The sequence below is a fragment of the Equus asinus genome, chromosome 24 (genome assembly GCF_041296235.1).
Source record: "Equus asinus isolate D_3611 breed Donkey chromosome 24, EquAss-T2T_v2, whole genome shotgun sequence".
In the NCBI taxonomy this organism is placed as follows: Eukaryota; Metazoa; Chordata; class Mammalia; order Perissodactyla; family Equidae; genus Equus; species Equus asinus.
Genome location: NC_091813.1, coordinates 14,564,880 through 14,581,433, shown reverse-complemented (window position 1 = coordinate 14,581,433; position 16,554 = coordinate 14,564,880). Strand labels below are relative to the sequence as shown.

At 40.3% G+C, this 16,554-nt stretch overlaps 1 protein-coding gene across 14 annotated transcripts in view; it reads right to left on the bottom strand.

The window, feature by feature from the left end:
• Nucleotides 1-16,554, bottom strand: part of CD109 (CD109 molecule) — a 195,019-nt gene that overhangs the window by 74,624 nt on the left and 103,841 nt on the right. For all 14 annotated transcript variants that reach the window (XM_070496480.1, XM_070496473.1, XM_070496476.1 and 11 more), the window contains 4 exons: nucleotides 14,458-14,542; nucleotides 1,527-1,623; nucleotides 1,121-1,262; nucleotides 340-449 (listed from right to left, as the gene is read on the bottom strand). In XM_070496480.1, coding sequence (XP_070352581.1) covers nucleotides 340-449; nucleotides 1,121-1,262; nucleotides 1,527-1,623; nucleotides 14,458-14,542 — 434 coding nt within the window. The remainder of the gene's footprint in view (nucleotides 1-339; nucleotides 450-1,120; nucleotides 1,263-1,526; nucleotides 1,624-14,457; nucleotides 14,543-16,554) is intronic.

Sequence of the window (16,554 nt, the reverse complement as noted above, 5' to 3'; positions counted from 1 at the left end):
TCCCAGGCGTGGACCTACACCTCTCATCAGCCATGCTGTAACAGCAACCCACATACAAAACAGAGGAAAACTGGCACAGATGTTAGCTCAGGGCAAGTCTTCCTCAGCAAATAAACAAATAAATTTTAAGGAAAATATTCTCGTTGGAAACTACATTTTTAGAAAAATTAGAGAAAGGTTATTTTGAAACAATTCATATACCTCATATATCTAAAAGGGAAAAGTAATCTAGCTACTCATGGCTTAAAGTTTTTGAAAAGCACTGAAAATATTATTTCCCCTTGTGTTTCATTAAATTGAACTTACTGCTTTAGATCATTAATAAATATGCCAACTTACAGTGGCTGTGAAATTGAGAGACGGCTTCAAGACAGTAGCATAATCAAAAAATTCAATGATGTGATCATGTTGCTTGAAAAATACATTGGAGCTTGCATTTCTTGAGATACCTGTTTTGGAGTTGCACCATTTAGAAAGCAAAAGTTATGCTTCACCAACACCTTCTAGCCACCGAATTTCCCCGTCTGAGCTACTTCCCCAAAGGGCTGAGCTATCAGGGTGCAGACGCCTCCTTCCCACATTGGCTTGCCCACTGGGAAAACCACACGATCCCACTGTGTCCTGTGCAGATCCTTTCCTAAGGCACCATCCCCACCATCCCCTCAAGGACACGTGCAGCAGCATATCAGGCCCTCACACAACAGTCTTTCCTTCTTTCAGAGAGTGGTGAAAGCTGTTAAAATAGCAACAGAAAGATCCAAGTGATTAAGCTTTATTTTATTATTAGAAGAGAAAACTGTCTAGGAGCGGGTGAGACTTCAGAAGACGCTCAGTGATTAAAAACAAGAAGATGGTTAGTCAGCTGAAAAGGTCAACCGTTCCACGTAGTTTTCAGGCTGAAAAGAAAGAGTAGGAAAGGAAAACATTACAAATACCTATCAAATGTGGTTGAAGTACAGACTGTCACAGAAAAGGAGTTTCCCCTTCATGATGAAAGCATTCTGCAAGCTAGACTAATTAAGAGTCACGACAATTTCAGCATTACGCGCCAGCTACGCTAAGGAAGACGACAGAGCAGCCCCAGGCAAGCAGCGTTACCTTCACTTCAAAGTCCACAAACCTGTGAGCGATTCTGTCACTGTGGCTAAAATTTCTACCGGCCCAGGGGAAGACAGATACACGTGTTCAGAAAGCCCCTCCGAAAACTCCATTACCTTTTTCATCTCTTCATCATTAAAAGAGAAGTTTGCATATCCATTTATCTGTTTTGTTAAAAAATTTCAATTTTATTCTTCATATTAGCAATTCAAATTTTAGGGATAAAATTCAAACTAAGTCACAACAATACGACGGCTCTGATTCCATTTAATTACTATAAATGGGTAAATTCTCACTTGTCCAAAGCTAGAAGGCTCTTGATTTTCTTACCCCCAATTTTTTGTTAATTCAGTATAAAATCTTATTTCTAGAAAAAGAACACTTACAGTTTTTCCCCATTACAAATTATAAGATATCTGCAAATTTACCTTTAATTTTTTTGTAATATTTTTCTTCATGCCCCAAAAGGATAAAGGTAAAAATGTAAGTGTTACATCTCCTTTCACTGGCTTCCCATACGTATACCTGAAAAATAATAAATGGACTTTTTTTACATTTTCAATTTGATATCAAAATTACACAACAAAAATATTACTGTCAAGAGCATACACTGTCCATCCAACTTAAAAGAATTATATTAAAAACATACTCTGACTACAAATTTTTAAAACTAGACAAAGGAATACCCTTAATAAATAGTGAGCCTTGAAAGTAAGTCTCCAAAATTGGGAAACTTTTAACCACAATACCTCAAAACACTTCACAATACACACTTTACCTAGCCTCTAGCCATCTTACAGACATCAGAGAAAATCTGATCATAATTGGAAGCGACAGTTTCCTGTTCAAAGATTTTTAAAAGATGATGAAAATCTTTTATTCCTAGAAGCCCGAACCGGCCCGCTACCTGCACGCCCAGGAGGCGCCATGGCTTTTGAACACCTGTAGATGTTAGTGGAGACTGCCATCACCACAGCCCACTGCCGCAGCCTGTTCCAGTCATAGCCAGGAATGTCTATTAGACCAAACAACGTGCTCGTGGCTACCAAAAATTGGTTCTTTGCAGGAAAATTTAAAATAAGAGTAATTTTTTTATCCATAGTACAAAAATTATCTTGTTGAGGCAAATGTCATCTCTGCTACCTTGCCTTCTATCTCCTCTTATGATGGGACTGTCTCTTTGTGGGAAGGAGAGGCAATCTTTGGTGAACCATTTTACAGCCAGAAAGCCTTTTTTAAATGTTTCCTGGGTTCCTTCCACCTCTGTTGTGAAATGCTCAGCCAAACGTGGACATCAACTTTGCTTGGCGCTCTATAAATCTAACAGTAAACTCCTGCTTCCTGAATCTGCGAGTAGAAGACAGAAACAATCCCTCATCTGGATCAACTCAACTCAAAGCTAATGGCAAAATATAGCATATTCCAAATTAAGAAGAATAAAACAAATCCATCCTCAAATGCACCACCCTTCCGAACCAGAATAAAAACTCTGATTAGCAACTTCAGCATCAAATTTATTCATTCAAAAGAGAGTCTCAAAACCCAACACTGCTTGTATCTTGTTAAAGATTAAATAAACGTATAACTAGAATACCAGAACATTATATTTTAAAAGAGTTATATCACATGATAGCACAGAGAGTTTGAAAATCCAGACATAATTTAAAGTATTCTCAGTCATAAGTATTTTTAAATTCGATTTAAATGTGCAGCAGATTTAGCTTTCCAAGCACCAAGCTGATTATAATAAAGTGAAGCAAGGATAGTAACAGTTATTGTCCTAAGTAGAACCTAGAAGCACTTGGGATAAACTAATTATTCAGAAAATAATAGGCTGACAATATTTTAAAAAGCAAAGGAAAGATGTTCTGGTATAGTATCATTAACAAAACAAGGATTTTTTTTTTATTTTTTCAGAAAACAGCCATAGCACAAATGCCTTAAAAAATAATACCTAAAAAGTTGAACCTATCGGTATAATTCAAGTTTCTCACCACCTTTTTTTCCAAGTCATTTCCAGGATACAAATGTCTCAATTCATCAAATAATGAACACATTTTAATAAATCTTAGATTAAATAATAATTCAAAAATCCTGCAGTGTGCAGGTGTTACAGAAGTGACTAGATGGATGCTCTGTTATTTTCTTCACTATCCTCTAGAACCCACTGTGGTTAGTGGGAAAAAGTCTATCATTTATTTTAATGAAGTGGGAATAGTGAGACGTTCACATCAAAGCTAATAAAGAAATGCTGATTTTTATTCATCTCAGTTAACGATTTCAGAACTAAAAAAGGACTGTTAACCTTCTTCTCTGGGAAATTTCCAGCAATCCTCTGCTTATTAACTACGTCTTGATGGGACAGATGGCTACCAGCAAAAGAGTAACCTAAATGGTCTACCATCACTCATAGAGATGACTATAATAGCTAATACGAAACAAATATTTAAAAAGCATCCCTAGAACTTAAAAACAACCATCCAAGTGGTAAGACAACAGAACTCATCTTTCAAAGTACACCCAAGGAACAAGTGGACTTCAAGTCCTACCCTCTAATCCCTAATTCAGTGACAAACACCAAGGCTACTGCCCATACAACTTAATTTGGTTCACTCCAAATAGCAGGCTTTTGATGGAGTATGAAGACCGTTGCCATGCTACATGCAGCTCGGAACTGAAACCTTAGAGATCACGTTGTTTATCCATTTGTTCTCTCAATAAGTACTTACTGATGCCTGCTCCATGGCTGGCACGGTACCAGACACAAAGGTATGTAGTAAACAAGACACAGACCCACCCTCAAAGAGGTGGACAGCAAACAGCAACACCACATGACTAGTGCTATGAGAGGTATAGCATAGAGGGTTGGGGTAAGTGGTCAAGCCTTGAAATTGTCTATGTAAGGGCCTACTGGTCAGAAAAAGCATTCTGCATTCTTAGAAGCATAAGTAAAATTTGGGAGTAGAGTTAGGGAGGATAGAGAAGGGGCTGGGTGAGATGTTTCCAAAGACACGAAACTAGAAAAGAATTCTAGAAGATATGCTAAAGAATTTGAACTTCGGGGCCGGCCCGGTGGCACAGCGGTTAAGTTCGCACGTTCCCCTTCTCGGCGGCCCGGGGTTCGCTGGTTCGGATCCCGGGTGCGGACATGGCACTGCTTGGCAGCCATGCTGTGGTAGGCGTCCCACGTATAAACTAGAGGAAGATGGGCACGGATGTTAGCTCAGAGCCAGGCTTCCTCAGCAAAAAGAGGAGGACTGGCAGTAGTTAGCTGAGGGCTAATCTTCCTCCAAAAAAAAAAACAAACAAAAAAAGAAAAAAGAAAAAAAAGAATTTGAACTTCATCCTCAAGGCGATAGTCTGAAAATTTTTATGCAAAATAGTCATAAAATCATATTTGCCTAGCAAGAAGAAGGAAGAAGACGGAGGAGGAGAAAATATTCTAGATACAGTGCAGAGAAAAAATTGGAAGAGGTAAAACTGGAGTCAAGAAAATTTTTAAGGAACTATAACAGTAGTTGAGGAGAGAAAGGTCATGATGTTGGCCTGAATCAAGAAAGTGGCCATGGAGATGGATTTGAGAGATGCTAAGGAGACAGAACCAGTAGCAGTAGATGTTGGTTGGACGTTGGGAGTGAGGGGGTGGGAAGAGTGCAGCTGATTTGGGCAGCTAGCCAGATGGTGGTACAGTCCACCAAGATAGCGATGCACAGAAGAATTAGGCTTGAGGGAAGACAAGATGTTTAGTTTAAAGTATCTGTAGGATACCCAGTGGGGAATGGCCAGTGGGCAGCGAGACACGGCTATCTGATTCTCAAAACAGAAATGCGGGCTGGCGATATGAACTTAGGTGTCACCAAATTATAAACAGTAGCAGAAGCTCTGGTCATGGAGAAGAGAACTCTTGAGTAAATGTATAAAGAAAGAAGGAAAAAGAGCCAAAAATGGAGCTCTGATGAACAAAACTTTTAAAGATGGACAGAAGAGAGTTGCCTGAAGAGTCTCAAAGAAGTAGCCAAAGGGAAAGGAGAAAAACGAGAAAAGCAATGGAAGAAGATAACAATGTCAAGTGCTGCAAAGGGAAAAAAATTGTAAAAGCCTAAAAAAGTACCCCCGAGACTAGGCAAGAAGGCCCGTGGTGAAAGCAGCTTCAACGGCATGGTGAGAGTGAAAGGCAGAGTATACGGGCTAACGAATGAGTGGAATTTGAAGAAGTCAAAAATGCGACTCTAACTTGCCTGTGCAGAGGTGAGAGACAGCAGTAGCTCGGATGAGGGATGGAGGTCGAAGCAGGGCTTGTTTCTTTTAACATAGAAATGCTTAAACATAGAGTGAAGATGCCACTAATGAGCAAAAGGCTAAAGATACCAAACGGAAGAAGTCGAGACACTCTGAGACAGATGAGAGAGGAGTGTGACTCTGATGCTCCGACAGCAGACAGAGTCCAAGGTCCACGTGGAGAGCTCAGCCTCTGCAGAGAGGAGACGGCACCTTCACTACGGCAGACACAGGATGACGACGATGAGCAGCAGCAGCATTTCCTTCTCTTCTGGGATGCAGCATTTCTAGAAGGGGTCCAGGCCAATTTTCATAGACTGATAAAAGACCCCGCTGGTCAAAATACTTCCTTAATCTGTTGCAAAGTTGTACATTACATCCTCCGTCGGAATGAACGCAGACCCTCCTGAAATGCACTAGTAGGCCCAGAACTCATGACGGTGGGGGTGGAGGACCTCAGGCAAAAGGGGCCTAGGCCATATCGGTGTTGATTCCCTGAAATCACACAGGTCTGCACTGCCCCAGGATACAACTACCTTCCTCTGCCGTGACCACTGACATCATCCCTGGGCAACTGAAGCCTGAAGGAAGGAGAAGTAACAGGAAGGAAGTATTTGGAATGGACTAACATCAGAAGTAGCCAGATCCGAGAACTTTAAATGGCTATAAGGAGGCCGACTACGCACAACAAACCAAATAGACTAAGGTGTTTTTTTTTTTTGAGGAAGATGAGCCCTGAGCTAACATCCACCACCAATCCTCCTCGTTTTGCTGAAGAAGACTGGCCCTGAGCTAACATCCATGCCCATCTTCCTCTACTTTATATGTGGGACGCTGCCACAGCATGGCTTGACAAGCGGTGCACAGGTCCACACCGAGGATCCAAACCGGCAACCCAGGCCACTGAAGCGGAACATGTGAACTTAACCACTGTGCCACCAGGCTGGCCCCTAAGAACACTGTTCTTTTTGATGTGTCAGTTTCACTAGGCAAAAGTCCCCAGTCACTTATTCAAACACTAATCCAAGTGTTGAGGTGAAGGTATTTTATAGATGTGATTAAAGTCCATAATCAGTTGACTTTAAGCAAAGGAGATTATCCCAGATACTCTGGGTAGGTCTGACTCAATCAGTTGAAAGGCCTAAAAGCAAAGCTGAGACTTCCCTGAAGAGGGAGAAATTCTGCCTGTGGAAAGCAACTTCAGCTCAGGCCTGAGAGCTCCAGCCTGCCCTTCCCGATGGCCTGCCCTACAGACTGGACTTGCCTAGCTGGCCCCACAATCAAGTACACCATCTCTTTGCAATAAATCTCTTAATATAAATCTCCTACTGGTTCTGCTTCCCTGGTTGAAACTTGACTGATACACAGACTAAGGAAAGTGACAAGAATACAACGTGGTGAGCACTGAAGAAATGCCAGGGGCCATCACAATTGTCACAGCCTTCTCAGCCATGAGTATTACAAATGAGAAGCAGGATGACACTCCAAGGGTTCTTACTGAGCTAAAGGGGAAGAGGGTGTCAATGTTGTGGCTTCAGGGAATCCACACCCCCTAAAAATGTATACAAAATTTTCTGCAGATTTACTAGAGTTGAAGAACCACTGTTTTAACTCATGGTATTAAATCCCTGAAAACTAGGAACAAAGGCAGAGAAGGTGTCCACACTCAGCCTGATGCTGCAGACATCGGGACTTATGCAGAGTCACTCTCAGAAGGCATCTACACTCAGCCTAATCCTGCAGACATCCCTGAAAACTAAGAGCAGAAGCAGAGGAGGTGTCCACACAGAGCCAAACCCTGCGGGCATCCACACTCAGTCTGAGCCTGCAGACGTCGGCATTCATGCGGAGTCACACTCAGAAGGCCTCCACACTCAGACTAACCCCTGTGGACATCAGGGTTCATGCAGAGTCACACTCAGAAGGCCTCCACACTCAGCCTAACCCCTGCACACGTCGGTGCTTATGTGGGTTCACACTCACTGAGCTTTATAAGCGTTAGTCAAACAACTCAAAGTAAAACCCAGACACAATGCTTCACCTTCAGCTAAGATCAGCAGGATACTAATTATTTAAAATGCAGGCATTTATGTGCTTTCTAAACCATAAATTCATCCACAGTGCCCAAGTCATTTTGGAAGCTACCTCTTAGTTGAACATGGGTAGAAAACAAACTTGGTCTACGAATTGTGGACACATTTCTGCCTTTGTGGTGGATGGGTTTCACATGATTTCCTACCAAACAGAATCTGAAGCAGCAGCTCTCGGAACACTCTGGTCCACCAGGAGACTCCCTGCCCATCACTTGCCACCACAAACCCTCACCAGGAGAGGGATGTCATGATGAGACAGCAGCAAGATCAAGTCCAGTTTTTATCAGCTATTGCAAATAAATTCTCAAACTAACTAGATTTCAGAAACCAAAGCACAGACATTGACACATCAAAAATAAAAGCTACAAGAGATCAGTCCTGGAATTAATTGAGGGCAACCCCAGCCTATCCTTTTTTTAATTGAGTTCATAATAGTTTACATCAATGTGAGATTTCACTGGTCCATTATTTCTTGTCTGTCACCACACAAGTGCTCCCCTTCACCCCCTGTGCCAACCCTCTACCCCCCTTCCCCTGGTAACCACTGTTTTGTCTGTGGGTTTGTTTATATTCCACATATGAGAGAAATCATCTGGTGTTTGTCTTTCTCAGTCTGGCTTATTTTCACTTAGCGTAATACCCTCCAGGTCCATCCATGTTGCAAATGGGATGATTTTGTCTTTTTTTTTATGGCTGAGTAGTGTGCATTGTATATATATACCACAAATTCTTTATCCAATCATCAGTCGATGGGCACTTGGGTTGTTTCCATGTCTTGGCTATTGTGAATAGTGCTGCGATGAACATAGGGGTGTGTATGTTACTTTGGATTGTTGATTTCAAATTGTTTGGGTAGATACCCAGTAGTGGAAAAGATGGGTCCTATGGTATTCCTGTTTTCAGTTTGTTGAGGAATCTCCATACTGTTTTCCATAGTGGCTGCACCAGTTTGCATTCCCACCAGCAGTGTATGAGGGTTCCCTTTTCTCCACACCCTCTCCAACATTTGTTATTTTTAGTCTTACTGATTATAGCCATTTTAACAGGTGTCAGGTGGTATCTTAGTGTAGTTTTGATTTGCATTTCCCCAATGATTAGTGATGTTGAACATCTTTTCATGTGTTTATTGGTCATCTGTATATCTTCTATGGAGAAATGTCTGTTCATATCCTCTGTCCATTTTTTGATTGGGCTGTTTGTTTTGTTGTTGTTCAGTTGCGTAAGTTGCTTATATATTATGGTGATTAACCCCTTGTCGGATATATGATTTGCAAATATTTTCTCCCAGTTGGTGGGTTGTCTTTTTGTTTTGATCCTAGTTTCTTTTGCCTTGCAGAAGCTCTTTATCTGATGAACTCTCACTTGTTTATTTTTTCTTTTGTTTTCCTTGTCTGAGAAGACATGGTATTTGAAAAGATCCTCTTAAGTTCACTGTCAAAGAGTGTAGCACCTATATTATCCTCCAGGAGTTTTATGGTTTCAGGACTACTCTTCAAGTCTTTGATGCAGTTTGAGTTTATTTTTGCGAATGGCATGAGATAATGGTCTACTTTCATTCTCTTGCATGTGGCTGTCCAGTTTTCCCAACACCGTTTATTGAAAAGACTTTTTCTCCATTGTATTTTCTTGGCACCTTTGTGAAAGATTAGCTGTCTGTAGATGTGCGGTTTTATTTCTGGGTATTCAATTCCGTTCCATTGATCTGTGTGCCTGTTTTTGTACCAGTACCATGCTGTTTTGATTACTGTGGCTTTGTAGTACATTTTGAAGTCAGGGATTGTGATACCTCCAGCTTTGTTCTTTTTTCTCAGGATTAGCAATTCGGGGTCTTTGGTTGCCCAATATGAATTTTAGGATTCTTTTCTTTATTTCCATGAAGAATGTCACCAGGATTCTGATTGGGATTGCATTGAATCTGTAGATTGCTTTGGGTAGTATGGACATTTTAACTATGTTTATTCTTCCAATTCATGTGCATGGAATCTCATTCCATGTCTTTATGTCATCACCTATTTCTCTCAATAATGTCTTATAGGTTTCATTGTATAAGTCCTTCACTTCCTCAGTTAAATTTATTCCTAGATATTTTATTCTTTTTGTTGTGCTTGAAAGTGGAATTGTATTCTTGAGTTATCTTTCTGTACATTCGTTATTAGAGTATAGAAATGCAACTGATTTTTTAAAGTTGATTTTGTACCCTGCAACTTTACTGTAGTTGTTCATTATTTCTAACAGTTTTCTGATGGATCCCTTAGGGTTTTCTATATATAAGATGATGTCGTCTGCAAACAGCAAGAGTTTCACTTCTTCCCTCCCTATTTGGATTCCTTTATTCCTTTCTCTTGCCTAATTGCTCTGGCCAAAACCTCCAGTACTATGTTAAGTAAGAGTGGTGACAGTGGGCAACCTTGTCTTGATCCTGTTCTCAGGGGGATGGCACTCAGTTTTTGCCCATTGAGTATGATGCTGGCTGTGGGTTTGTCAGATATGGCCTTTATTATGTTGAGGTAGTTCCCTTCTATCCCCATTTTGTTCAGAGTTTTTATCATAAATGGCTGTTGAATCTTGTCAAATGCTTTTTCTGCATCTATTGAGATGATCATGTGGTTTTTATTCCTCATTTTGTTAATGTGGTGAATCACGTTGATTGATTTGCAGATGTTGAACCATCCTTGTGTCCCTGGTATAAATCCCACTTGATCATGATGTACAATCTTTTTGATGTATTACTGTATTTGGGTTGTCAAAATTTTCTTGAGGATTTTTGCATCTATGTTCATCAGTGATAATGGCCTATAGTTTTCCTTTTATGTGTTGTCCTTCAGGCTTTGGTATCAGAGTGATATTGGCCTTGTAGAATGTGATAGGAAGTGTTCCATCTTCCCTAATTTTTTGGAATAGCTTGAGAAGGATAGGTATTAAGTCCTCTCTGAAAGTTTGGTAGAATTCTCCAGGGAAGCCATCTGGTCCGGGGGTTTTATTTTTTGGGATGCTTTTGATTACTGTTTCAATCTCTTTACTTGTGATTGGTCTATTCAGATTCTCTATTTCTTCTTGATTCAGCTTTGGGAGGTTGTAAGAGTGTAAGAATTTGTCCATTTCCTCTAGATTTTCCATTTCATTGGCATACGGCTTTTCATAGTATTCTCTTATAGTCTGTTGTATTTCTGTGGTATCCATTGTTATCTCTCCTCTTTTATTTCTAATTTTATTTATCTGAGCTTTCTCTCTTTTTTTCTTTGTAAGTCTGGCTAGGGGTTTATCAATTTTGTTTACCTTGTCAAAGAACCAACTCTGTTTCATTGATCCTTTCTACTGCCTTTTTTGTTTCAATTGCATTTATTTCTGCTCTAATTTTTATTACTTCTCTCCGTCCGCTGACTTTTGGCTTTGTTATTCTTTTTCTAATTCAGCTAGGTGTTGTTTGAGATTGCTTATTGAGGATTTTTCTGGTTGGTTAAGGTGAGCCTGTATTGCGATGAATTTCCCTCTTAATACAGCTTTTGCTGCATCCTATATAAGTTGGTATGGTATGTTTTCATTTTCATTTGTCTCCAGATATTTTCTGATTTCTCCTTTAATTTCTTCAATGATCCATTGCTCATTCAATAGCATGTTGTTTAGTCTCCACATCTTTGTCCTTTTCTCAGCTTTTTTCTTGTAAGTAATTTCTAGCTTAATAGCATTGTGATTGGAAAAGATGCTTGTTAGTATTTCAATCTTCTTAAATTTATTGAGGCTTGCCTTGTTTCCCAACATATGGTCTATCCTTGAGAATGTTCCATGTGCACTTGAGAAGAATTTTGTATTTTGCTGTTTTTGGATGGAGTGTTCTATATATGGCCACTAAGTCCAACTGGTCCAGCTTTTCATTTAATTCCACTGTTTCCTTGTTGATCTTCTGTCTGGGTGATCTATCCATTGATGTGAATGGAGTATTGAGGTCCCCTACTATTATTGTGTTATTATTAATATCTTCTTTTAGGTTTGTTAATAGTGTACTTTGGTGCTCCTGTGTTGGGTGCACAGATATTTATAAGTGTTATTTCTTTTTGATGGAGCATCCCTTTGATCATTATATACTGCCCCTCTTTGTCTCTCTTTACAGGCCTTACCTTGAAGTCTGCTTTGTCTGATATAAGCATTGCAACACCTGCTTTCTTCTGTTTGCCATTAGCATGGAGTGTTGTCTTCCATCCCTTCACTCTGAGCCTGTGTTTGTTGTTGGAGCTGAGATGTGTTTCCTGGAGGCAGCATAGTGTTGGGTCTTGTTCTTTAATCCAACTAGGCACTCTGTGTCTTTTCATTGGAGAATTCAATCCACTTACATTTAAGGTGATTATTAATATTTGAGGGCTCAATGCTGCATTTTCTCACTCGTCTTCCAGTTCTCCTCCATTTCCTTTGTTTCTTGCCCTGTGTATTTTGGTCTATCAATTGAGTTATGTAGTTTTTTATGTTGTTTTCTCCTTATTTATTATTTGTGTCTCTGTTCTGCTTTTTTGTTTAGTGGTTACTATGAGGTCTGTACTCAAAATCTCATAGATAAGACACTCCATTTTCTGATGGCCTCTCATTTCCTTAGACTAAACTAATTCAGTCCCCTTCCCCTTCCCCTCCTAAGTTGTTTTTCTCACGTCTTATTCCATCTTGTGTTGTGAGCTTGTGATTGAAATGACAAGATTATCCTTGTATTTGATGTTTTCCTTCCTTTTATCTTCAGTGCTATTCTTATTTGCTAATCTGTTCTGACATAAAGCTACGATTTCCTGATTTTGTCTTCCTATTTATCTCCTTACTCTGTGCTTAGTAGCCCCTTTCTCCCCTTTTTTTTTAGGTATGAAGGCCTTCTTGAGGATTTCTTGTAGGGAGGGTCTCGTGACTATGAACTCCCTTAGCTTTTGTTTATCTCAGAAAGTTTTTATTTCTCCATCAAATCAGGAGGATATTTTTGCTGGATAGAATATTCTTGGCTGAAAGTTTTCGTCCTTCAAAGATCTGAATATATCATTCCAGTCTCTCACAGCCTATAAGGTTTCTGCAGAGAAATCTGCTGAAAGCCTGATAGGGGTTCCTTTGTAGGTTATTTTCTTCTGCCTTGCTACCCTTGGTATTTTTTCTTTGTCATTCACTTTTGCCCGTTTCACTACTATATGCCTTGCAGGAGGTGTTTTCACATTGACATATTTAGGAAATCTGATAGCCTTGTCCACGTGGATATCCATCTCTTTTCCTAGGTTTGGGAAGTTCTATGCTATTATTTCTTTGAGCACACTTTCTGCTTCATTCTCCTTCTCTTCACCTTCTTGAATACCTATAATTCTTATGTTGCATTTCTTCATTGAGTCGGATATTTCTCAGAGACTTTCCTCATTTCTTTTTAGTTTTAGTTCTCTCTCCTCCTCTGTCTCGAGCATTTTAACATGTCTATCCTCGATTATGCTGACACACTCCTCTATGATGTCCACTCAAGCATTAGGGAATCCATATTTTGTTTTATCTCTTCCCTTGTGTTGTTCATCTCTAATATTTCTGATTGATTCTTCTTTATAGTTTCAATCTCTTTTGTGCAGTAGCTCCTGAACTCATTCAATTGTTTCTCTTTTAACTCATCGAGTTTTTCAATGATAGCTATTTCAAATTCTCTGTCATTTAGATTACATATTTCTGTGTCCTCAGGACTGGTTTCTGGGTACTTGTCATTTTCTCTCTGGGCTGGAGATTTAATATAATTTTTGATACTGCCAGAGGGCGTGGCTCTATTTTTGCGCATCGTGGTATTATTTGGTCACAGTTACCACCTTTCGCCACTAGGTGGGGATCAGGAGCTGAGTATTCTGAGCCCTCTGCCTTCAGCCAAAATCCCAGGGGTTGGAGCCTGGCTGAGCTGGTGGGGGGAGGGGCACTTTCTCCTGCGTGGTCTTGGGGTTTTCTCATTCTCTGCTCTCCTGGGGTGTTGGCTTGATGAGGTCACCCCTGCATTAGCTCTCACCTTAGTAAGCGCTTTCTTCTAGGCTGCAAGGGCCTCAGGAGCTCTGATGTTCCTGCAAACAAACATCCCCTTCCTCGTTCCTTCCCTCTCGGAGGCCATCCGTGGTCCCAGATCCCAGTCTTTAAGAGAGGGAGTGAAGATTTCTCTTACCCCATTCCACCTCCTCCTAGGAGGGCTCCAGCCTCTCCACCCTCCACTGTATGGCTGTGTGGGTCTCTCAGACATTTTTGTGTTGTGTTTGGATGTCCTCTGTTGGAGTGTGAATGTCTTTCTCCTTGTACGGTGGAGGGGGAAGATTACTGGGAACACTCATTCTGCCACGATACTGACGTCACCCCCTAGCCTATACTTTTGAGACATAGTCTGGAACTAGCTAGTCTGGAACTCTGAGGATGCCTTTTGCCTCAGTAAAACAAAATGCTATGCTATCCAAGCCAGTGATCAACATCATCAGAGCCACCATACATGTGTTACACGGGGTGGAATGGACATCTCTGCATACATATGCTGAAATGAATGACGATTGTGGAGTATTTACTTAGCTGCTAATTGCAATAAGACAACCAAATCCCCCCCCCCGACCTCGCACCCAAAATTCAACCTCCATTACTGACAGAGAAAAAAATTAGGATTTAAGAAGTGATAAGTCACCTCAATCCAAATCAGCTGAATGAGGAATAAATAAAGATATAACACTTTTTCAATCTGGCACAATCTGTAAGGTAAATTCCTTGATTAGTCTTAGAAAGATACAAGCTCGTAGGAAATACTTTAGGACTGGATCAGCCTAGAAACAGAGAGATGGACGCAAAGACCAGTGCAGACATGTGCCATGCTTACTAATTTATTACAGATACTTGTTTCCTGCCCATTTGGAATTTTAATAATCAAAACATGTGCTAATATTCTGGACTAATGTTATATTAGTATATAATGAGCTCTTTGTTATATATTTTTATAACAGTTTACAGTCATAAAAAGAAAAATTATACTTACTTTGCTATGACAGTACCATTTAAACTCTTCGAATTTAAAGAACAATATAATGGTGTCTGCAAAGCAACTTCAAATTTTGGTAATACTGCAAAAGAAAAGCAAGGGTAAATATTTTAAAGAATCTTTTTTACTATCATTTTCAGCTTAACAAAATACAGAACAAATAGTTCTAAAGGAGTTGACAATTGGTACTTTTTGAACTTAGATTCATTAGGATCCAAATACACATTAACATATAGATGAAAAGCACTTCGTTTCACTCAAAATTAGACACCCCAACAAGGCTGCTGAGTAGAGAGCAACAGCGGGGGCAGCTGCTGCGGACACTCTCACCAGTGGGTGGAAACTACTGCATCCAGAACCCGAGATGCAGAGGCTCCTGTCCATGGAGGCCAGGCTTTCATTCGCTGCCGCCCAGTGTGGCCTCGCCACTGGTCAAAACACTCCCACATCCCTGTGAGGAGCTGCTTCCAGAGCAGACCCTCCCCCAGGCCTTTCTTCACTGTGGCTGCTAACAGCACACCTGGGAGCGCCAAGACGCTCCTTCTTCGGCATGGTGCCTTACAAGCAGTCATGGCGAATCCTCGTCCTTTGAGACATCAAAGGCAAATTTGGTGACAGCCTAACATAATGGAGTGCTAGGAAGAGGAAGCTGTGTAGTAGGATTCCTAGTTAATAACTAAGACACGGCTGCAAAGTAATGATGTTTTTTCTTGCAGGGCAGCTACTGGCAGGGAAGTCCAAAAATATAAACCCCAATTTGGGTCAGCTTTATACAATTAAGATATGAAATATTTTATAAATATTAATACTATTTGATATAAAGCACTCCACCAAACTAAAAAATTTATTTACTTGCAGTCTAAAGAAATGTTTTTTGTCTAACTTCGCTGAACAAAGAAAGAGATCAGTCTCATAACAAGGCATCTCACCATGCAATTAACACACAAGAAGTACTGAGAAGGCCAAGGGGTCAACAATACAGGGTAGACCTCTGCTCCAGACCAGGCTACAGACCCTTGGTGTGCCAAGATACTCCTGCTCTAGACAAGCTAGGACTGGAGGGCCAAAAAGGCCATATGGGTCAACTCTGACCCTCCTACTAGGTCCTCCACCAGCACAGAACTTAGGGGCCACTCAGAGGTAGAATTCCCTCAGAACAAGAAAATTCAAACGTTCCCTCCTCAAACATCATAGGCTAGAAATCCACCCTCCAGCTCCGCTATTCCCCATTCAACATCATGCCACCACCCAGCACCACCTGGATGGGAAATGAAAGTAGCCTGTAAAACCATGGTGCCTCTGATTTATTCTTCTAGATCAGGGCTGCCCAAAAGAAATAAAACATGAGCCAAATGGTGTATTTTAAATTTATAGTAGCCACTTTTAAAAAGTAAAAAGAAGCAGGTGAAATTAATTTTTATATTTTACCTAATCCCATATATACAAAATATTATCCTTTCAACATGTAATGAAAATAAAAAGTTATTATTAATGAGCTATTTTTCTTTCTTTTTTTTTGCACCAAGTTTTAAAAATCTGAAATTTTACACACTTAGAGCACATCTCCATTTGGACTAGTCACATTTCAAGTGTTCAATAGCCACACATGGTGAGTGACCCCCGAATTGGACCACAAAGTTTCAGATCAGGGGTCAGTAAACAACGACCAGCATGAGCTAACAATGGTCTTAGTATTTTTAACTGGTTGGAAAAAGTAAAAGGAAAAATATTTCATGACATGTGAAAATTATATGACCTTCACATTTCCGTGTCCATAAATAAAATTTGATTGGATCACAGCCACATTCACCTACATATTATCTACGGCTGCCCTGTGCTACAATGGCAGCGCTGAGTACTTATGACAGAGACACTGGCCCACAGGGCCTAGCACTGTCCTATCTGGCCCTTTACAGGAAGAAACTTTGCTGATGCCTGTTCTAGCTGATCATGAGACTTCCACATGACGGTGCTGTATGAGAAGTGTGGATCCTGAGCCACAAAGGTGTAATACTTCCCAGAATTCCTACTGCCCAAATGAGACACAATCTCAAAATAGTGACACAAATCAAATGAAAAATCTCTTGTATAACC